Genomic DNA, 23,915 nt, shown 5'->3' with positions numbered 1-23,915 from the left:
GACCGAGGCACACAGGGCCAACACCCGGCATCATGGTGTGGGGAGCGATCTCCTACACTGGCCGTACACCTCTGGTGATCGTCGAGGGGACACTGAATAGTGCACGGTACATCCAAACCGTCATCGAACCCCCCTGGTGATCGTCGAGGGGACACTGAATAGTGCACGGTACATCCAAACCGTCATCGAACCCATCGTTCTACCATTCCTAGACCGGCAAGGGAACTTGCTGTTCCAACAGGACAATGCACGTCCGCATGTATCCCGTGCCACCCAACGTGCTCTAGAAGGTGTAAGTCAACTACCCTGGCCAGCAAGATCTCCGGATCTGTCCCCCATTGAGCATGTTTGGGACTGGATGAAGCGTCGTCTCACGCGGTCTGCACGTCCAGCACGAACGCTTGTCCAACTGAGGCGCCAGGTGGAAATGGCATGGCAAGCCGTTCCACAGGACTATATCCAGCATCTCTACGATCGTCTCCATGGGAGAATAGCAGCCTGCATTGCTGCGAAAGGTGGATATACACTGTACTAGTGCCGACATTGTGCATGCTCTGTTGCCTGTGTGTATGTGCCTGTGGTTCTGTCAGTGTGATCATGTGATGTATCTGACCCCAGGAATGTGTCAATAAAGTTTTCCCTTCCTGGGACAATGAATTCACGGTGTTCTTATTTCAATTTCCAGGAGTGTAGCAATATTCGGTCTGGTGTCATAGGTATGTAGCACCACGGACGAATCACTATCAACAGTGTCACATGTTCTCACTCCATGGCACACTGCGGAGAGATTTGAAATTTGACGTATGACATCGGCTCGAAGTCTGGAAATCAGGAACTTCACGCCATCACGTCTTTTCCCTTGTCAGTCAAATACTAGAGGTGACAATTTATTTCACCACAACATGCGTTCGAGTCTAGAGCCATCGCATAAACGTTTGTTGGCGACCTCGACTACGGCAGTGAGTCTCTGCCCAAAGAGAAATGAAAATATTACCTGTTTGCCACCATAGCACGCTACCCACAGTTTTCCTTCTGTATCAATAGTTTGGCCGTCTGGGAATCCTTCCACGCCCTGTTCTTCAAAGTTGAAAACCGTCCTCCTGTTGCCTGAAAAAGAAAAAAAACGCTTTCGTCAGCACAAATCTTCAATTTTGGAGGAATATAATTAGGAGAACCATACGTTGTTTACCTATTTCAGCCTTGGTGACATCAAAGTCGAAAGCATCTATTTTTCTAGTGGGAGAATCTATATAGTACATGGTTTTGTTGTCCAGGCTCCATGCAATGCCGTTTGAAACGCTGACTTTTGGTAAATGCGTCTTAGCGCTTCGGTCCTTGGAAATGCTAAAAAATATTCCCCTGTCTACAATGACCTGTTTGTTTATTATCGGTGCCATTGTCCCTGAAACGAAAGTAACGAGCAATTTTAAATCTCTGTTGACATACAGCTTTTACTCTTTGGAGGTGCCTTTGAACATGCCACAAAAATGTTTTGAGATAATGTTTCCATACAATAATTATATAGTACCTAACAACAATACAGACTTTTATAAAATCATGTGAAAGTGTCTAGATTATTTTAAATAAACCTGTATACCTACTTCGAGAATCAAACCATTCACCACCAGTATTCTAATACACCACTCTACCCACTGCCCGTTGCACAAACTGGCCCGCGTTGCTATATGGTATTGAACGAAGATATACATGTCATACATCTGGTTACATACTACGTCACTGCCATTCATTCGGGGACCATTTTCTTCAAAAAATACAGAGAGAGTTGAGAAAAGTACGGAAACACCAAAAACGTAACACATTGCCATGCTTAAAAGGGCGTAGGAAAACAGTTGACATTCAAAATCGCTTCCAGTGGCCTCGGAATGGATAAATACAAGTCCTGTATGGCTTTCAATGAAATCCTATCCCATCCTTCCCGCAAAGTAGTGGCAAATAGCCGGCCTGAGTGGCCTTGCGGTTCTAGGCGCTACAGTCTGGAGCCGAGCGACCGCTACGGTCGCAGGTTCGAATCCTGCCTCGGGCATGGATGTGTGTGATGTCCTTAGATTAGTTAGGTTTAATTAGTTCTAAGATCTAGGCAACTGATGGCCTCAGACGTTAAGTCGCATAGTGCTCAGAGCCATTTTGAAGTGGCAAGTACAGGTAACGATCGTGGATGTGAGTAGCGATCACGCAAACTTCTTCTTCCAGTCCATATATGGCATAACAGCAAACCAGGGCTTAACAGTATTGGTTACAAACAGTCTTAGTTATAATTTTATTTTTTTATTTTTTTTATTTTTCAACGACGCGTTTCGCCTTATTTAGGCATCTTCAGGTTATCTTAATTTGGTATTTCTTAAGAATACTTTAGTCAGAGTAGCCAAAGGGCATCGTCGAAAATATCAGGCCTACATCGCCTTAGTTAAACTCGGTAAAAAAAGGCGATGTAGGCCTGATATTTTCGACGATGCCCTTTGGCTACTCTGACTAAAGTATTCTTAAGAAATACCAAATTAAGATAACCTGAAGATGTCTAAATAAGGCGAAACTCGTCGTTGAAAAATAAAAAAAAATTGCAACCAAGACTGTTTTTAACCAATACGCAAACTTCTCTCCAGAGCAGACCACAAAGGCTCAATGGTATTGATGCATGATGACTGTGGTGGCCAGGAGAGATGTGTCTAATTATCCTCGTGCTCACAAAACCAGTTCTGGACGATGAGAGCTGTGTGAACAGCGGTAGTGTGGGACTGGAACACAGCAAAACCACTGGGGAGCAAATATTGCGCCATGGGGTGGACCTGATCAGCCGAAACGGTCCCATAATCTTTGGCAGTAATATGACCTTGTAGAGTGCCCATGGGCATATGGGAAACCACGATACCACTGCCCACCATATCTCACTCTCGGCGGCAAGCAAGCTACATCGTGTGCTTGTGACATAAACTCGGTGGGAAATTGGAAACAGTGTGAAAAAAGACTCATCCGATCAAATGACTTTCTTCTTTGCTCCATTAGTCCAGGTATTATGGCTTCGGCACAACGTTTTCCCGTTCCGGGCATTTACATCTCTGCTGCGTGGTTTTGGAATTTTAGCTCGCCCTGCAACTCGCAGTTTAGAAAGCTCCCTTTGTGTTGTTTTGGCGCTGACAGATTTCGCTAGTGCGGCATTCACTTCTGCAGTGCAGAAGGGAGAACCGATAGAGGTACTTAAGGTACCCTCCGCCACACACCATCAGGTGGCTTGCGGAGTATGGATATGGATGCAGATGTAGATGTAGATGTAGATGTAGACGCATCTGTCATCTTCTTATTTTTCGTCACAATCCTCTTCACTGACCGTCTGTAATCATCACTCGCCACACAATTTTGCCCGCGTTGTCACTTAGAGGATGATATCTTTCCGCTCTCTTTGCAGTCAGAATAAATCTTCTATACGGTGGCTCTTGAAACCCCAAACACTTCGGCTATCTGAGTTACGCAAGCACCCATCATACGAGCACGAGCAAGACGCTCACGTTCAAATTCACTTAGCTCAGACATAACGCACTCGCAACGAGACAGAACACTGATTTGACCACGACTGGCGCAATGCATTGTGGGTACTGAACAGGTGACTTTCGTGGTCAAATACAGCAGCACCACCTGCTGGCTTGGCTGGAATCTGCTTTTACGTTCGAGCGCGCGTGTGTCGCGGAGGCTCCGTATATTTGTCCACCATCTGCACATAGGATGAAAATTTGTTCATGTTGCTAGTATGCAAACAATAGTGCTGTGAAGATCAGACGTATAAATTTTCCTCCACTCTATAAATAGGTGCCGTTGGTAGCGAGGCAAACATCAACATAGAAGCCAAGATGCACTGGAACTCTCCCTGCCATATCTTCTGTTACTGAAACAGATAAGCCACATTGTCTTAGTACACTTATCGGACTAAATATTTTTCCTCCCTTCAAAAGAGCAGACTGGTCGCTTTGGAACGCCCTGGACAGTGTTGAGTTAGAGCTAGTACCAGGCGGTTACGAGACAAAAATTTTCGAGACTGGATTACTAAAAATAGAGAAAAGTTAAGATGATGGTTTCAGTGCTTCAGGTGCTCTACACAGTCTTCCACCGCTTGAGTACAACGCACAGAATATCCATACAACCATGTTAAACTGTCAGAAAATTCCTTCTTTGGGTTGTTCTTCATCTCAGGCGTCGACTCGAATGTCGGATATGTCGTCAAAGCGTTGGTCCTTCGTGCGAATTTCAACATTTTCTCGTTTTGTGATAGTTTCGTAACGATAACACGAAGTCTCGCAGCCCGTAATGATTTTTTCCAGAAAAGAATTGTTGGTGTTTGCGTTTCAACCAAATCGCGGCAGACGTTCACGTGTCATCTTTTTTTTTTTTCGGGAGTCGAGATTAGCGGTACGAACTTCCCATACACTTTTCCCTCCTTCAAAATATCTAGAAAATATCTCTAAAATTTAATTTAGAGATCTTGCTCAATTACAATTTATGACACAACATTGACACACTAGAGTGGCACGTCCGCAACTTAACACTGATTGCTCACAGCTGATAGGTCGAATGCACACCTGTTGTTTACGGTTGTTGTTCAAGCTGCCACCGTCGTTACTGCGCTAATGTCGCTGGTACGCCAGGAATAAAATCTCGGAACTTCTTGGACGGACGGTGTACAGCGTAACACTCCGAACTCACGTCAGAGCAGGCCAATGGCTAGACCAAACTGGCGTTCTAACCATTAGTATTTTGCCGTAGTACCGGATAAATACCAGTCCCAAATTTGGAAGTTCCATGTTGTATAAGAGAAACGCAGTGAGACAGTCACACCATGCTCCACACATGGAGAAACCAACGAAAATGGATAGTTTCTAAAATCACCGTTAAGTCCACATGGAATCGCTCTCGTCCACCATATCGTGTCGTCACAGTTGCGTCCTCTTCTCCTGATGCCTGGCCCGCCGGCTGGGTTGGTGTGGGTGGGGGCGAGGCTGCATGATGGTCAAGCCTCCGTGACCCTGTGTTTCATTTAAACTGCGCCCCGTGAAATTTGTGCTCACAGAAAGTCTAGTAAAAGTCCACTAGTCCCCCTGTCCCAACTCTACCACATCTTTCAACACTGTACATTCACCAGTCAACGTTATTGTGACACTATATTCCTTCCCCATTCCTTTTCAAGGGTGCATTCGTCCCTGACTTTATTTTTATGGATGACGAAGAGCGACCGCATTCACAGGCGCAGATGTGGAGGTGTTGGAACGAGAGGATATCGGGCGAATGGACTCGAGTACCTGATCCCCCGACATAAATCCCATCGAGCACGTGTGGGAGGCTTTGCGGAGACATGTTTTAGCACGTTCACATGCACCAACGATAATCCAGCAGTTGTTAACCGCACATGTTGACGAATGAAACGCCCCACCACAAGAACTCTTTACCAACCTTGTGGCCTGCATGAGAGCGCTTTGTTGAGCAGGCAGTGCGGTCTGTGTCGGTTACATACTCCATTCAGAACTATGTCCTGCATTTTGTAATATCAAGGTGAGCAACATGGTTCGCTTTATTTGTTGAAGAAAATCTTCTAACAGCAGTAAGTATTTGAGAAGTTGTTTTATTTTATTTCCACTGCCATTTCGGCATTTCAGTAAGCTACTTTCAAGCCCTATGTGAACTTCATGTACACATTCAGATGTATCGATTTTGGGTTACTGGAGCCATCAGTGTCTAGACATCTTGAATTCTACAACAAAAGCACCGCAAATGTAATAAAAACCTCCTGCGGTTCTGCGGACACATAATATGTACAATGGATGAAAACAGTATAACTAAGAAAATTTTTAACTCCTTTAATGCAAGTAAATTAAAGAGCAGGTGGATGAAAGACGCTCAAGTAGACTTGGAACGATTGAAAGCCTCAGGACAGAAAACTGAGAACACAAAATATTTCAGAAATAAAATTAGAAAGAAAAAACTGAATACGTCTCAAGGGCGTAAAGCTATGACTGGCTCTAGTTCAAATGCTCTCTTAAAATGAAATACTCTAATATTATTTATTTTCGAACGACCAGAATGCCACCATAAATTTACTTGAGCCAAGTGAACTCAGAGTACAAAGTTTAAATCTGCATTTTAGCTGCCTTGAAGTATTCCACTATCAAATTGTGCTAATGTACATCGAAACTGTAGAGTAAGGGAGTAACAAACACTTGTAGGTAAAACAAACCTTGCAACCAGTTACCCCTACAGTACGTCTTGTGCTTGCTCCTTTGCAAGCCAGTATTGTACGAGTCACGTCAACCACGTCAGGTTGATCTTGATCCCAACTTCCAGAAACTAGAACCTTCATTCGGTTTAAATCTGAAGGGTAACATCAGTGTCGCAGCCCCGTACGACTGACAGACGTCAGTTGACGGTTACTTAGCTTCATATAGCCGAACCACGGTCGATGAGAGATGTCCGGTTGTACGGCCGCCAGGTGCCCCTATGTTGCTGAAGTACATGCCACCTACACGGGAAATACCGAGGTTTACAGCAGACATTACCAGAGCACTACTTCGGAGAAATTTCTGTGCAGCATCAAGTCGTCGCGCTAGCCGCAAGACCAGCTGTCGTAACGACGGGCCGCAGCGATAAGGCCGCAGAGGCGCATTGTCTGAGGCATGGGCATCGCGTGGCCTCCGAAGCACCGCAGCTTTATACTTAATACCCAGCCCTCTTCAGCCACGTAGGACCAGTGATGACAACACTACTTGTAAAACTCCGTATCTCAGCTCAGAAATGACCTTCCTTGTCGTCTACATACACCGCCACGTTGTTAGGTAAAGAGTTTCTGTCGACTGTACTTGATTATTTACTTATTTCTGGTGGCAAACGTTATGTCATTGACTGTAAAACTGTCTGAAGCAGGAACGAACTGACCAGCACAGGACTAGTATTGTGTTAGAAGACGTCCACATAAACGGAATATTCACACGTGCTACCAATTTTACAATCTGCCTTGTGGGTATGCTCCTGCAAATGGTAATGAAAAATTTAGTGTCTCACAAATATATATATCTGCAGCTTGGTGGTTAATAAGGTTACGAAAACGCGAAGTTGGCAATTTTATGAGCCCACCGTGAGTATTCGTCACGATTTCAACAATTGTAATTGTGTTTAATGGCCTTCCATGGCGTGTATATTTAATGTAATGTTCGTCCAGGTTTACGTATTCTACTGTAGGTGCTTGAAAACGAATTAGTGTCGAAACTAGCCAATCGCGCAGCAAATAAACTACATGATTCTACAGCCTACTAAGGTCAATGTTTTCTTTCGCAAAATTCTGTGAGGCTGTGGAGCACGTATGGACAAAATATTTAAAAAAACACGTTTATAGATACAGTGATTTGTTAACTCGATAACCAAACTCGTAGTAACATTTAATTGCAGATGACAAGGTGCCAATATACAGTAACGTAAAGAGGATCATTGGAATCGGAACAATATAGAAAAATGAGGGTAATATAAAAGAGAAAAACGGTTTTAGGCCTAATTTTCTTAGAATTATTTCTTAAACGTTGTATAGAACTGAATGAAAGTACCCGTCACTGATGATGGCACAAAGATGCTGAAATGTTTGGGAATTGATAAACGCGTTGTTTCCATAATAGCCGGACTTGAAATCCAGTGGTGGTTTGTTTCCATAGCTTCACATGACACCATTTTTTTTTGTTTTGTTTCTGAGTAATGCTATGGCGTCAACGCTGATGGCGACCGCATTGTTTTTATTCCTGTCGATATTTCTCTGCATAGAACTCACTCACTCACCGGCCGACTACTATAGATTCCAGAGTCATTCACTTTCGTTAAGGGTTACGAAACAGAACAGACAACATGGTAGTGTTTACATGAAAACGAGCGAGCGTTTACCTGCCCAGAGGGTGCCGGCGGAGTCCGCCTTGCCGTCGTTGATCCGGTTGTCCTGCTTGCCATCTCCTTCATCCACCGTCGCGATCACCTCCAGAGCACCTGGCTTGCTGCTCTCCCCATCCCACGTCATCAGCACCACTTTACGACGCTGTGTTACAACGAATTTGTCTGCCGTGTCTTTAACTGGAATAATAAGAGACACTTCCTCATCTGTAATAAAAGAAAATCATAATTTTAATCCTTCTGCATGGTTTCCCTTCAGATAAAATGATGATCGTCTTCAAGCAGTTAACAAGGAACTCATTATCACCCTTTTTCAGAATAAACACACTACCAGTCGGTTTTGTAATTGTTCTTTCACAGAGGCGTTTCAAAGAGCTTCAAGGTAATGCGCTTCTAAACTCTCAGAGCATGCACAGAAAGGAATCGCTGCAAATGTCTTCCTACAGAGCTGCAATGGTTGCTGTTAACACAATTATAGTTATTGGTGATGAGAAGGAGAAAGAAATGGCAGAGAAAGGTGACTGAACGTGTAAGCAAATGTTTAAAAGTTAAATAAGTCGATGTTATGCAAATTACGGCGGCAGCGGCACGATACAGAGCGGAGAGAGATTCGAATAGCTACCCCAAAGGAGAACGAGAAGAAGGAGAAGAACAAGAAAAGTGCACACAACCAATATCTCATTGAAGACCTTGTTGAATGTGTAATTAGGCAGAAATTTATGCTACATTACAGATAATACTAAGAAATAACACCTTTACGAAAACTTCACAGATTTCGTCGCACAGTACTGGACGTCAAGGCTAGCAATGAACCTCTGAGAAAAACTGTTCTCGCAATGAGATTAGGTTACAAAGGATGGTGGAACAAACAAATCGTCTTGTGCGAAACAGACAACATACACTCCTGGAAATTGAAATAAGAACACCGTGAATTCATTGTCCCAGGAAGGGGAAACTTTATTGACACATTCCTGGGGTCAGATACATCACATGATCACACTGACAGAACCACAGGCACATAGACACAGACAACAGAGCATCCACAATGTCGGCACTAGTACAGTGTATATCCACCTTTCGCAGCAATGCAGGCTGCTATTCTCCCATGGAGACGATCGTAGAGATGCTGGATGTACTCCTGTGGAACGGCTTGCCATGCCATTTCCACCTGGCGCCTCAGTTGGACCAGCGTTCGTGCTGGACGTGCAGACCGCGTGAGACGACGCTTCATCCAGTCCCAAACATGCTCAATAGGGGACAGATCCGGAGATCTTGCTGGCCAGGGTAGTTGACTTACACCTTCTAGAGCACGTTGGGTGGCACGGGATACATGCGGACGTGCATTGTCCTGTTGGAACAGCAAGTTCCCTTGCCGGTCTAGGAATGGTAGAACGATGGGTTCGATGACGGTTTGGATGTACCGTGCACTATTCAGTGTCCCCTCGACGATCACCAGAGGTGTACGGCCAGTGTAGGAGATCGCTCCCCACACCATGATGCCGGGTGTTGGCCCTGTGTGCCTCGGTCGTATGCAGTCCTCATTGTGGCGCTCACCTGCACGGCGCCAAACACGCATACGACCATCATTGGCACCAAGGCAGAAGCGACTCTCATCGCTGAAGACGACACGTCTCCATACGTCCCTCCATTCACGCCTGTCGCGACACCACTGGAGGCGGGCTGCACGATGTCGGGGCGTGAGCGGAAGACGGCCTAACGGTGTGCGGGACCGTAGCCCAGCTTCATGGAGACGGTTGCGAATGGTCCTCGCCGATACCCCAGGAGCAACAGTGTCCCTAATTTGCTGGGAAGTGGCGGTGCGGTCCCCTACGGCACTGCGTAGGATCCTACGGTCTTGGCGTGCATCCGTGCTTCGCTGCGGTCCGGTCCCAGGTCGACGGGCACGTGCATCTTCCGCCGACCACTGGCGACAACATCGATGTACTGTGGAGACCTCACGCCCTACGTGTTGAGCAATTCGGCGGTACGTCGTTCCAAGGCGTGGCAGGCAGCGAAAGGCGTCCCCGGAGGCTGCTCAGAAAGCCTCCCGGGTGCGTCTGACAAACCGGTTTCAGGCACTGTCTCTGGCTGAGCCAGATGCAGCCGCCTGCCCTGTTTCAGAGGATCATTCTCAGCCTTCAAGGTCCGGACAATCGCAGAGGGTGGGCTTACCGGTAGTTGGGAGCTCCAATGTTAGGCGCGTAATGGGGCCCCTTAGGGATACGGCGGCTAAGGAGGGGAAGAAATCCAGTGTGCACTCCGTGTGGATTCCGGGAGGAGTCATTCCTGATGTGGAAAGGGTCCTTCCGGATGCCATGAAGAGCACAGGGTGTAGCCAGCTGCAGGTGGTGGCACATGTCGGCACTAATGACGTGTGTCGCTTTGGATCTGAGGAAATTCTCTCTCGATTCCAGCGGCTATCTGATTTGGTCAAGGCTGCCGGTCTTGCTTACGAGATGAAGGCAGAGCTCACCATCTGCAGCATCGTTGACAGAACCGACAGCTGACCTTTGGTGCAGAGCCGGGTGGAGGGTCTGAATCAGAGGCTCAGACGGTTTTACGACCGTATTGGCTGCAGATTCCTAGACTTGCGCCATAGGGTGGTGGGGTTTCGGGTTCCGCTGAATAGGTCAGGAGTTCACTACACTCAGCTGGCGGCTACACGGGTAGCGGAGGCTGTGTGGCGTGGACTGGGCGGTTTTTTAGGTTAGAAGGCCTCGGGAAAGTGCGGGATGGGCTGCAATGTCAAAGGGTGCTTGGCAATTACAGGACGTGCTTGGATCAAGGAACAGTCGGAATTTTAGTTGTAAATTGTTGTAGTTGCGCTGGAAAAGTCCCTGAGCTTCAAGCGCTAATAGAAAGCACAGAAGCTGATATCGTTATAGGTACAGAAAGCTGGCTAAAGCCTGAAATAAGTTCTGCAGAAATTTTTACAAAGTCTCAGACGGTGTTCAGGAAAGATAGATTAGGCAGAATTGGTGGTGGAGTGTTTGTGTCTGTCAGTAGTGATTTATCTTGTAGTGAAGTCGATGTAGATACTCCGTGCGAATTGGTGTGGGTGGAGGTTATACTTAACAGCCGAATTAAGTTAATAATTGGCTCCTTCTACCGACCCTCAGACTCCGATGATACAGTTGCGGAACAGTTCAGAGAAAGTTTGAGTCTCGTAACAAATAAATACCCCACTCATACGGTTATAGTTGGTGGGGACTTCAACCTACCCTCGGTATGTTGGCAAAAATACTTGTTCAAAACCGGTGGTAGGCAGAAAACGTCTTCCGAGATTGTCCTAAATGCATTCTCCGAAAATTATTTCGAGCAGTTAGTCCACGAACCGACGCGAATTGTAAATGGTTGCGAAAACACACTTGACCTCTTGGCCACAAACAATCCAGAGCTGATAGAGAGCATCATGACTGATACAGGGATTAGTGATCACAAGGTCATTGTAGCTAGGCTCAATACCATTTCTTCCAAATCCATCAGAAACAAACGCAAAATAATTTTATTTAAAAAAGCGGATAAAGTGCCACTAGAAGCATTCCTAAAAGACAATTTCCATTCCTTCCGAACTGACTATGCGAATGTAGACGAGATGTGGCTCAAATTCAAAGATATAGTAACAACAGCAATTGAGATATTCATACCTCATAAATTGGTAAGAGATGGAACGGATCCCCCGTGGTACACAAAAAAGGTCCGAACGCTGTTGCAGAGGCAACGTAAAAAGCATGCGAAGTTCAGAAGAACGCGAAATCCTGAAGATGGGCTAAAATTTACAGACGCGCGAAATTTGGCACGTACTTCGATGCGAGATGCCTTTAATAGGTTCCACAACGAAACATTGTCTCGAAATTTAGTAGAAAATCCGAAGAAATTCTGGTCGTATGTAAAGTACACAAGCGGCAAGACGCAGTCAATACCTTCGCTGCGCAGTGCCGATGGTACTGTTATCGACGACTGTGCCGCTAAAGCGGAGTTATTGAACGCAGTTTTCCGAAATTCCTTCACCAGGGAAGACGAATGGAATATTCCAGAATTTGAAACACGAACATCTGCTAGCATGAGTTTCTTAGAAGTAGATACCTTAGGGGTTGCGAAGCAACTCAAATCGCTTGATACGGGCAAGTCTTCAGGTCCAGATTGTATACCGATTAGGTTCCTTTCAGATTACGCTGATACTATAGCTCCCTACTTAGCACTCATATACAACCGCTCGCTCACCGATAGATCTGTACCTACAGATTGGAAAATTGCGCAGGTCGCATCAGTGTTCAAGAAGGGTAGTAGGAGTAATCCATTTAACTACAGACCTACATCATTGACGTCGGTTTGCAGTAGGGTTTTGGAGCATATACTGTATTCAAACATTATGAATCACCTCGAAGGGAACGATCTATTGACACGTAATCAGCATGGCTTCAGAAAACATCGCTCTTGTGCAACGCAGCTAGCTCTATATTCGCACGAAGTAATGGCCGCTATCGACAGGGGATCTCAAGTTGATTCCGTATTTCTAGATTTCCGGAAAGCTTTTGACACCGTTCCTCACAAGCGACTTCTAATCAAGCTGCGGAGCTATGGGGTATCGTCTCAGTTGTGCGACTGGATTCGTGATTTCCTGTCAGTAAGGTCGCAGTTCGTAGTAATAGACGGCAAATCATCGAGTAAAACTGAAGTGATATCAGGTGTTCCCCAGGGAAGCGTCCTGGGACCTCTACTGTTCCTGATCTATATAAATGACCTGGGTGACAATCTGAGCAGTTCTCTTAGACTGTTCGCAGATGATGTTGTAATTTACCGTCTAGTAAGGTCATCCGAAGACCAGTATCAGCTGCAAAGCGATTTAGAAAAGATTGCTGTATGGTGTGTCAGGTGGCAGTTGACGCTAAATAACGAAAAGTGTGAGATGATCCACATGAGTTCCAAAAGAAATCCGTTGGAATTCGATTACTCGATAAATAGTACAATTCTCAAGGCTGTCAATTCAACTAAGTACCTGGGTGTTAAAATTACGAACAACTTCAGTTGGAAGGACCACATAGATAATATTGTCGGGAAGGCGTGCCAAAGGTTGCGTTTCATTGGCAGGACACTTAGAAGATGCAACAAGTCTACTAAAGAGACAGCTTACACTACACTCGTTCGTCCTCTGTTAGAATATTGCTGCGCGGTGTGGGATCCTTACCAGGTGGGATTGAAGGAGGACATCGAGAGGGTGCAAAGAAGGGCAGCTCGTTTTGTATTATCGCGTTATAGGGGAGAGAGTGTGGCAGATATGATACACGAGTTGGGATGGAAGTCATTACAGCATAGACGTTTTTCGTCGCGGCGAGACCTTTTTACGAAATTTCAGTCACCAACTTTCTCTTCCAAATGCGAAAATATTTTGTTGAGCCCAACCTACATAGGTAGGAATGATCATCAAAATAAAATAAGAGAAATCAGAGCTCGAACAGAAAGGTTTGGTGTTCGTTTTTCCCGCTCGCTGTTCGGGAGAGGAATAGTAGAGAGATAGTATGATTGTGGTTCGATGAACCCTCTGCCAAGCACTTAAATGTGAATTGCAGAGTAGTCATGTAGATGTAGATGTAGATGTAGATGTAGACGTCCACCCGGCCTCCCGCATGCCCACTATACGCCCTCGCTCAAAGTCCGTCAACAGCACATACGGTTCACTTCCACGCTGTCGCGGCATGCTACCAGTGTTAAAGACTGCGATGGAGCTCCGTATGCCATGGCAAACTGGATGACACTGACGGCGGCGCTGCACAAATGCTGCGCAGCTAGCGCCATTCGACGGCCAACACCGCGGTTCCTGGTGTGTCCGCTGTGCCGTGCGTGTGATCATTGCTTGTACAGCCCTCTCGCAGTGTCCGGAGCAAGTATGGTGGGTCTGACACACCGGTGTCAATGTGTTCTTTTTTCCATTTCCAGGAGTGTAGTTTGGAAATGGTTTTACGAACACTTTTATTGCATTTCCATTTTTCTGTGAGAGATTTTGGCAGTCCCATTTGTTGTACAGAGAATAAAGGAGTAGTAATATTCTGCTTCCAAATGTGTATCGATATTCATGCATCTGAAAATTATCGAAATTACTTACATTTGTCATGTATGTATGATGATGATGATAACGAGGATGATGATTTCATGATTAGAGCGCACGACGACTTGGTAATTAGCGACGCTGTTATTATTACTTGAAAACGAATATGGCTGAAATACGAGGTACATCCAGGAAGGAAGTTCCATTTGTATTTCCTTCCGCAGCAGCGCTACAATAGCAGCTTAGCGCATGCTCAGTAATTGCTTTGAGCCAAGAAGAAGGAAATGATATCATTTTGAGTTCTGTCTGCGGCGTTTATGCTATATAGTGCTTGTTTAGAATGGAGAAGTTGACTGAAAATCCCATTGCTTGCGACAATAGATACTCATTAGTTTTCTGAATGTGAAGGGCGCTTTACAAGTCGACACTCTTCTACAGATTTTCGAGGTTTAACGGAGAAAATGCGATGAGTGATTCTGTAGTGGGGAGATGAGTCCGAGATTTCAATGAAGGGCGTGATTAAGTGCTCGATGACAAACAAAATAGATGTCCATGCCTGGTCAATGAGAAATTGGTTCGTGCAGCTGAAGAAATTGTGAAAGAATACCGTAAGCTGACAGGATCAGAATTTTCAAAAAACTTCCCGGAAGTTTCAAGATCACGTCTACGTGAAATTATTTCCGGAAATCTGAATTTTGTAAGACATTGTGTTCGTTGGGTGCCAAAAGCTCTTACAGATCAACACAAAAGATAGCATCTCGGCAGTGGATTAAACTTTTGAGACGTTACGGCGCCGACCGGTGTGGCCTTGCGATTCTAGGCGTTTCAGTCTGGAACCGCGTGACCGCTGCCTCGGGCATGGATGTATGTGATGTCCTTAAGTTAGTTAGGTTTAGGTAGTTCTAAGTTCTAGGGGACTGATGACCACAGATGTTAAGTCCCATTGTGCTCAGAACCATTTGAACACGTTACAGCGAAGATGGTGATGATTTTCTACACAAGGTAGCGTCCGGAGACTGAAACAATAATCAGTGGAATGGAGGAACACTGCGGCGCATGTAAAGACTAAAGCGAAGCAAGTCTTCACATCTCGAAAAGTCATGAGCTCATTCTTTTGTGATAGACACGCCATTCTACTGGCGAATTTTTTATCACTAGGTGAAACAATCAATGCAAATGTTTACTGTTAGATGCTTAACGGTATTATTTTCATTCATGGCAATGCCCGACCTCACACTGTGGCAAGACACTACAAATCTTGCAGGAATTTGGCTAGAGCCCAAAGGAAGAAAGGAAGAATGATGTGCTGCTTCAGAAAGATTATCGATATTCATCCAACTAAAAATTATCGAAATTACCTACATTTGTCCCAAAAGTATCATGGTGATGATGATGATAATGATGATGATGATTATGGTCGCCGGGATGGCCGAGCGGTTCTACGCGCTACAGTCTGGAACCGCGTAACAGCTATGGTCGCAGGTTCGAATCTTGCCTCGGGCATGGATGTTTGTGATGTCCTTAGGTTAGTTAGGTTAAAGTAGTTCTAAGTTCTAGGGGACTGATGACCTTAGAAGTTAAGACCCATAGTGCTCAGAGCCATTTGATGATGACTATGGCATGATGAGTTCATGTTTATGGTACACGACGACTTGGTTACTAATGTTGGTGCTCTTATTACTTTGAAACGATTTTGGTTAAAATGCGAGGTACATCCAGAAAGTAAGTTCCCTCTAGATTTCTTTCCGCAAGAGCGCTAGAGTCGCAGTTTGGTGTATATGCGGTAGTTGTCCTGATTCCTTGCAGCGTAACTAACTTTGATTCCACCGTTGTACACAGCAATCGTACACTATACGGAAGGAGAGGCACACAGTAGTCAGTCACAATCCCATTAGCTTTTGTTATTCTCGCAAATGTAGATTTTGGCTATAAATAGCCATCTTCAGTGCATTTCCGTTGTATTTCAACAGACTCGCAGCAGTTTATGTCACTATACGTTCTTACAGGTGTATATGCAGAAGGACACCTCAGTGTGTCTAACAATTACTAGAGCGTAGGTACACACATCATAAATACTTTATTTTTTATAGAGTGTACGCTACAAATACATCATAAAACTTTTCTCGCATGATAAGGCTGAGAAACAAACGATGAAGAAGTATTGGATGTGAGTGACGTACAGTGTAGTGATTCACTGAACTTCCAAGTAATTATAAATTGAAGGATTTCTTAGGCTGTCCATGTAGCATTTAGCTCTGAGCACTATGGGACTTAACATCTGAGGTCATCAGTCCCCTAGAACTTAGAACTACTTAAACCTAACTAATCTAAGGGCATCATACACATCCATGCCTGAGGCAGGATTCGAACCTGCGACCGTAGCGTGTCCATGTAGCAGCACTGCCTACACTCGTTGCCTACGGTTTGCCTTTTCATTTCTTGCTACACCCGCGCCTTACCAAAGCACTCCGTCTTCAGGCCACAAGTGGCCTACCAGGACCATCCGACCGCCGTGTTATCCTCAGAGGAGGATGCGGATAGGAGGGGCGTAGGGTCAGCACACAGCTCTCCCGGTCGTTATGATGGTATTCTTGACCGAAACCGCTACTATTCGGTCGAGTAGCTCCTCAACTGGCATCACGCGGTTGAGAGCACCCCGAAAAACGGCAACAGCGCATGGCGGCTGGATGGTCACCCATCCAATAGCCGGCCATGCCCAACAGCGCTCAACTTCGGTGAACTCACGGAAACCGGTGTATCCACTACGATAAGGCCGTTTCCCGCCCGGAGTCAACAGAATCTTCAAACATAAACTTTGTTTTAACAGTTTGGAAAATGTTGGTGATTTTCTTCATAGCTATGTATTGTTGTAACACTTCTTGTATAAATCGGTCTGTGCATTCAAACATCGATCGACGAACTACTTCTTGAATCGTTAATCCAGGGCCATAAGCTCTACCGCCCGACATTGTTTTATTTATCTTACTACGTACTCGTCGTTCAGTTTTAATGTACATATCATTGAATTTTTTTAGTGCCAAAAGTAACAGCATTGTCTATAACTGTGGTTCATTTTACCACCAAAAGCTCATTCAGGACTTTTTACCTTGGAAAATCCTTTATCCAGATTCAGTTTTGGAGACTGTTGACATTGTTGGACTAAATTTACTTCCTCCATTATCGTGTGTCAAAAGCTGATGTAGGTCAAAAAGGTAAAATTATGTAAAGCTGGAAGGAGAAGGCTTGCTGCATATGTAGTATCAAGATTTGCATATCTTCTAAAGCGCTCGCAATTGTTTCCCCGTTTTCTTTTATGAGCGTAACTCAATTATAATGAGCACCGCAGCGAGTATCAGACAGCCGTTTCAAACTTTTTCTTGTTTTTTTCTACAAGTAATTCCCCTGTATATGCAACAGACGAAAACAATGAATATAACTTACAGTTCCATGACACGTGACGCCAGAGGTAACACATGTGGATGCATGAACTCTACAAAGATTTAAGGAAAGATTAGCACAGGGACTGAACAGAACTTTTGGAATGAGTTTTCGAATTTTTCGTTGCAATCTCCCATGTACACATGAGATGGATGCGGCATTGACATCCAGCACATCTCTTCCCAGGGGCTGTTGAATAACCTTTGCCATACTCTCTGTAGTATTTCCCGGCATAAAAAAAACGTTACAACCCGTTTCTCTATGGTTAATTCCTGGGTATAAAGTCTAGATGACTCTAGCGTGCCGGCCGGGGTGGCCGATCGGTTCTAGGCGCTGCAGTCTAGGACTGCGCGACCACTACGGTCGCAGGTTCGAACCTTTCCTCAGGCATGCATGTGTGTTATGTCCTTAGGTTAGTTAGGTTTAAGTAGTTCTAAGTTCTAGGGGACTGATGAACATAAGTCCCATAGTGCTCAGACCCATTCGATTTTTTTTTTTTTTTTTTTTTTTTTACTCTAGCGTTGACGTCGATGTCTACAGTTGGTAAAAGGTAAAAACCGTTGCTCAATGCTCAAATCTGGATGACTCTACTCTGTTTCATCTAGTTGGATTTGCATAGTCACACAATAAACTATGTAATAATAATGCATAAACTTTAAAGACATAATTTTTAGAATGCAATATTTAGTTAAAATACTAACAGATGACTGGTAAGCTCTTCACTGCATTTACGGGCGTATTTTTAAACCGCACTTTAGTACACCTGGCATTGATATCAAAAACCGTTTACCGTAGAATAATTGCGTCTGGCAGAAAACTGGTTATCATTGCACAGTTCTTAAGTTTCATGCAACTTTTTACAAAAATAATTCCAAAACTTCTTAACACACTCATTGACAGTTGCCATGGTCTGATAATAGATAAGCAGGTAATTGTGTTCATATTTTGCTTACGTACAGGGCTTAGAACTCCAATTCGCCTCTTGTTTACTAAAAGTATTTTGATCTTGTTTGGGATTTGATTAAAAATGAGCTGGTCTCGTTGGGGGTGGGCTCCAAATCTCGAGGCCATAAAGATTTGGAGGCCACGCAAGACCAGAGGCCCGGGGCAGGCCGCCCCCTCTGCCACCTCCACCCACCGCCCCCCTCTCCACCCACCCCCCATCCCTCTTAGTCCACTACTGCCACAAGTTCGAATCCTGGCGAAGGTAAGATCGACAAGCCCAATCACACTACACGTGCGCCGAATTATGCTATTTGGAGACGTCACATGTTCTACATTTAGTCATTCACTTTTCTGGTATTCCCCTATACTGCAACATCAAAAAGTAGTTGTGCAACATAAACTGAAGTTACACTACTGGCCATTAAAATTGCTACACCAAGGAGAAATGCAGATGATAGACGAGTATTCATTGGACAAATATATTATACTAGAACTGCCATGTGATTACATTTTCATGCAATTTGGCTGCGTAGATCCTGACAAAACAGTACCCAGAACAACCACCTCTGGGCGTAATAACGGCCTTGATGCGCTTGGGCATTGAGTCAAACAGAGCGTGGATGGCGTGTACAAGTACATTTGCCCATGCAGCTTCAACACGATACCACAGTTCATCAAGAGTAGTGACTGCCGTAATGTGACGAGCCAGTTGCTCGGCCACCATTGACCAGACGTTTTCAATTGGTGAGAGATCTGGAGAATGTGCTGGCCAGGGCAGCAGTCGAACATTTTCTGTATCCAGAAAGGCTCGTACAGGACGTGCAAAATGCGGCCGTGCAAAATGCGGCCGTGCATTATGCTGCTGAAATGTAAGGTTTCGCAGGGAACGAATGAAGGGTCGTAACACATCTGAAATGTAACGTCCACTGTTCAAAGTGCCGTCAGTGCGAACAAGAAGTGACCGAGACGAGTAACCATTGGCACCCCATACCATCACGCCGGGTGATACCTCAGTATGGCGATGACGAATACACGCTTCCAATGTGCGTTCGCCGCGATGTCACCAAACACGGATGCGACCATCTTGATGCCATTCGTGCAACCAGGTTCGTCGTTGAGTACACCATCGCAGGACCTCCTGTCTGTGATACAGCGTCAAGGGTAACCGCAGCCATGGTCGCCGAGCTGATAGTCCATGCTGCTGCAAACGTCGTCGAACTGTTCGTGCAGATGGTTGTTGTCTTGCAAACGTCCCCATCTGTTCACTCAGGGATCGAGACGTGGCTGCACGATCAGTTACAGCCATGCGGATAAGATATCTGTCATCTCGACTGCTAGTGATAAGAGGCCGTTGGGATCCAGCACGGCGTTCCGTATTACCCTCCTGAACCCACCGATTCCATATTCTGCTAACAGTCATTGGATCTCGACCAACAAGAGCAGCAATGTCGCGATACGATAAACCGCAATCGCGATAGGCTACAATCCGACCTTTATCAGAGACGGAAACGTGATGGTACGCATTTCTTCTCCTTACACGAGGCATCACAACAACGTTTCACCACGCAACGCCGGTCAACTGCTGTTTGTGTATGAGAAATTGGTTGGAAACTCTCCTCATGTCAGCACGTTGTAGGTGTCGCCAACCTTGTGTGAATGCCCTGAAAAGCCAATCATTTTCATATCGCAGCAACTTCTTCCTGTCGGTTAAATTTCGCGTCTGTAGCACGTCATCTTCGTGGTGTAGCAAATTTAATGGCCAGTAGTGTAGTAGGCGCGTTTCTACATCTGAAAGATGATGTCCATTCAGATTTCGCGTCAGTCGTATAAGAGTGGCGCTAAATCCAAATCAGGTTTGCATGTAATACACACTGTAATGGTCGTGGGCGTTAATGTTTTTGAGGCTGGACGTGGTGAGTCGAGAAAGCCCTGAAGGCGACAAAGACGCCATAATCAATACGTCACTGAGTTTGAGCGAGGTCGTCTACGAGAACCCTGATGTCCCTTCTGCGATTTTGTACGCATACTAGGCAGCAATGTAGCCACTGTACATGATTTCTAGCAGTGATGGTCGCAGGAATGTACTGTGGCAAAAAGACTGGTTTCCGAACGGACACGTGGCACCACGGAGAGGGAAGACCATCGTATTCGGCGTATGGTTCTGGTACATCATACTACATCTGCAGCAGCAATATGAGCAGCAGTTGGCACCACAGTGACACAAGGAAATGTTAGAAATCGGTTACTTCAAGGAAAGCTCCGAGGCAGTCGACCTGGAGTGTGCATTCCACTGACCTCAAATCACCGCCATTTGCGACTTCAATGATGTCACGCTAGAGTTCATTGGAGGGTAGAGTAAAGGTCTGTTATGTTTCCTGATGAAACCTGTTCCTGCATCGGTGCCAGTGACGGCCGTGTGTTGGTTAGGAGGAGGGCGAGTTGGGGGCCTGCAACCAACCTGTCTGCTTGCTAGACACGCAGGAACTACAGCTGAAGTTATGGTGACGGGTGCCAGTTCGTAATGACAGCAGGAGCACTTTTGTATGACAGCAGGAGCAATCACATGCACCTTGGCTGCAAATCTCTGCATCAGTCTGGTGGTTCGACCTGTTGTGCTGCCATTGATGAACAGCATTCCTGGGGGTGTTTTCCAACGGGACAACACTCGATCACATACCGCTGTTGTAACACAACATGCTCTACAGAGTGCCGACATGTTGCCTTGACCTGCCCGATCACAAGATCTGTTTCCAATCGAGCATATGTGGGACATCATCGGACAACTCCCAGCGTCATCCACAAACGGCATTAACCGTCCCTGTATTGACAGTGCAAATGAACAGGTACGGAACTCCATCCCACAATCTGACATCCAGCACCTGTACAACACAATGCATGCATGTTTGCGTTCAACATTCTGGCGGTGACAACGGTTATTAATGTACCAGAATTTAACATTTCCAATGACTTATCTCGCGCTTACATTGACCACTTAAATATGTTACCTAGACAAATGTATTCCTGAAATTTTATTACTCTGTATTAATTATTTTTGGAGCTGCGATTTTTTTCCGTCGGTGTATATTGTGGTTCCCTCATTTCAAATACTTGTGACTGAAGGATAACTGTACATTTAGTCCTACAAGAAACAATTATTAGCAGGTATATAAGTTACTTTCATTACCATATCTCTTCTTATATATGGAGCGATTTAGAGAAATTACAGAAAACCTAAAGGCGGGTGGCCGCACGCGGATTTAAACCGTCGCCCTCCTGAATGGGAGTCCACGTCCCTAGTTACAGTGCTGGAGCATGCTCAAGTGTTTCGGAGCACACAGTTCAGGGCACAGTGTTGAAGAAAGAGTTCCGCAGCAGACGGCATTTCAACACAATGACATCCTCAGTTAAGATTCAAGTGGGCCTCGTTGGGTGAATCACGTTTTTTGTTACACCAAGGCAGTATTACGCTAAGGAAGACATTCAGCCGACCTGTGGTAGTAATCTAAGGCACAATGGCAGCTGCGGACTGTGTGAATATTATCACGCAGCACGTGCATTACTTAAAGTTTGATGTGTTCCTTGACGGCGCTGGTATCTTTCCGCGGAACAATTGTCCGTGTTATAAGCCTAGAGTTGTGCAAGACAGTGGTTTGTGGAGCGTGCCAGCCCCGTTACAGACTTTGAGGACTTCGAAAGGGGACTGAATACATAATATTTTGAATAGAAACCCACGTCCGGAAACGTCGTCCAACGACGCTACAGAACGTGGCACCTGTAAATGCATGTATGTACAGGGTGAGTCAGGGATGATGCCAAAAACTTTCTAGGGTGATGAAGAAGGGTAAATGTATCAATCTGAGGTAAGGGTTCCTATACCGCAAACAAACGAGTCGAAAGTTATTAGCGAAAACCGTTCTGATACCTCTGACAGTTGAATACATGTACTGGTACTGTTGTTGCTAATATTGTAGGGTAGGAGCTTTCACATTTGGTAGCATGGATCAAAAGAAGAAAAAATTTGTAGTAAACATGGGCTTTAAAATTCATACCTTAAGAGCTATGAGCACTTGTTCAACAGAGGAGATGAACAAGCCTTCATAGCTCCTCATGTATGCACTTCAGAAACCATGGTTCAGATGGTTCAAATGGCTCTGAGCACTATGGGACTTAACATCTGAGGTCATCAGTCCCCTAGAACTTAGAACTACTTAAACGTAACTAACCTACGGACATCACACACATCCATGCCAGAGGCAGGATACGAACCTGCGACCGTAGCGCAGACTGAAGCGCCTAGAACCGCTCGGCCACACCGGCCGGCAAAGAAAACATGTTTACAGGATATTTTTTCTTTGTTTCTCTTTACTGCAACCTCTGGAAGTTGCCTACCCAACAATCTTAGCAATAACAGTGTATTTTGTACTGAACCGGGGACCTAGAAACCACGGAGAGGTTTTGTTCCGCAATAGCCCTCAGTGGTTCATAACCCCACAACAGGTCACAGCAGTCCACCCACCCCACCGCCACCCCTCACTGAATTCAGGGATTCAGGGTTATTATGCGGTTCGGCCCCCTGTGGACCCCACGGGAATGTCTCATACCAGACGAGTGTAGCCCCAAATGTTTGCCTGGGAGAGTAATTATAGTGTACGCATACGTGGAGACTGTTTGCGCAGCAATCGCCGACATAGTGTAAGTGAGGCGGAATATGGGGAACCAGCCCGCATTCGCCGAGGCAGATGGAAAACCGCCTTAAAAACCATCCACAGGCTGGCTGGCATACCGGAGCTCGACACTAATCCGCCGGGCGGATTCGTGCCGGGGACCGGCACACCTTTCCGCTCGGGAAGCAGCGCGTTAGACCGGGCGGCTAGCTGGGCGGGCAGCAACAACAGTATACCAGTACATGTATTCCACTGTCAGAGGTACCAGAACGGTTTTCGCTTAGAACTTTCCACTCGTTTGTTTCTGGTACTGGGACCCTCACCTTGAACTGATACATTTATCCTTCTGTATCATCGTTGAAAGTTTGTAACATCGTCAAGGAATCATCCTTATGACTCTCTGTAGCATCACTGGATGATGTTCCCACTCATGGGCTCCTATTCAGGCTATTAAGTACCCGCTCCCCTCTCCAAGTCCTAGAAGTTTGTAACGGGAATTTCCAAACACCCTGCAGAAAACACCAGCCCGTAATTTACGGAATTGCATTACTGTGCGTAGACGTCTGGTGCCACATACCTCCAGAAACCAACCAATGTTTTGTAGCTTCCATGCCACGCTGAATCGCTGTCGTACTGTGTTACAAGAAGCTACTAAGCATGTGCTCATAATGTTTTGGCTCATCAATAAATACCGGGTCAACGGGCAAAGTATAACAATAACGGTCAAAGGAAGCACTTCTGTTGCATAGGAAGTTTTATTAATACACTGATGACTAGTTTCGGAAAGATCGTCCATTAACAAATCATCCATGTACGTAAGTCATGCGCTGCAATCAGAAGTGCATTACAAGCCATAAAATTTGTAAACGTGGCGCTATACCACGTAGCCTCAACATATG

The 23,915-nt window shown here is 45.4% G+C and overlaps 1 protein-coding gene across 2 annotated transcripts in view; it reads right to left on the bottom strand.

Annotated features, from left to right (window-relative positions):
• Positions 1 to 23,915, bottom strand: part of LOC126298214 (regucalcin-like) — an 82,769-nt gene that overhangs the window by 12,283 nt on the left and 46,571 nt on the right. The window contains exons 3-5 of one of the 2 annotated variants that reach the window (XM_049989522.1): positions 7,921 to 8,130; positions 1,190 to 1,402; positions 995 to 1,107 (exon numbers count right to left, since the gene is read on the bottom strand). In XM_049989522.1, the coding sequence (XP_049845479.1) occupies positions 995 to 1,107; positions 1,190 to 1,402; positions 7,921 to 8,130 (536 nt within the window). The remainder of the gene's footprint in view (positions 1 to 994; positions 1,108 to 1,189; positions 1,403 to 7,920; positions 8,131 to 23,915) is intronic. The other variant, XM_049989523.1, reaches the window with a different exon arrangement.

Source organism: Schistocerca gregaria, chromosome X (assembly GCF_023897955.1).
Source record: "Schistocerca gregaria isolate iqSchGreg1 chromosome X, iqSchGreg1.2, whole genome shotgun sequence".
Lineage (NCBI taxonomy): Eukaryota > Metazoa > Arthropoda > Insecta > Orthoptera > Acrididae > Schistocerca > Schistocerca gregaria.
The sequence above is the reverse complement of the archived record's forward strand: the minus strand, read 5'-3'. Positions and strand labels throughout refer to the sequence as shown.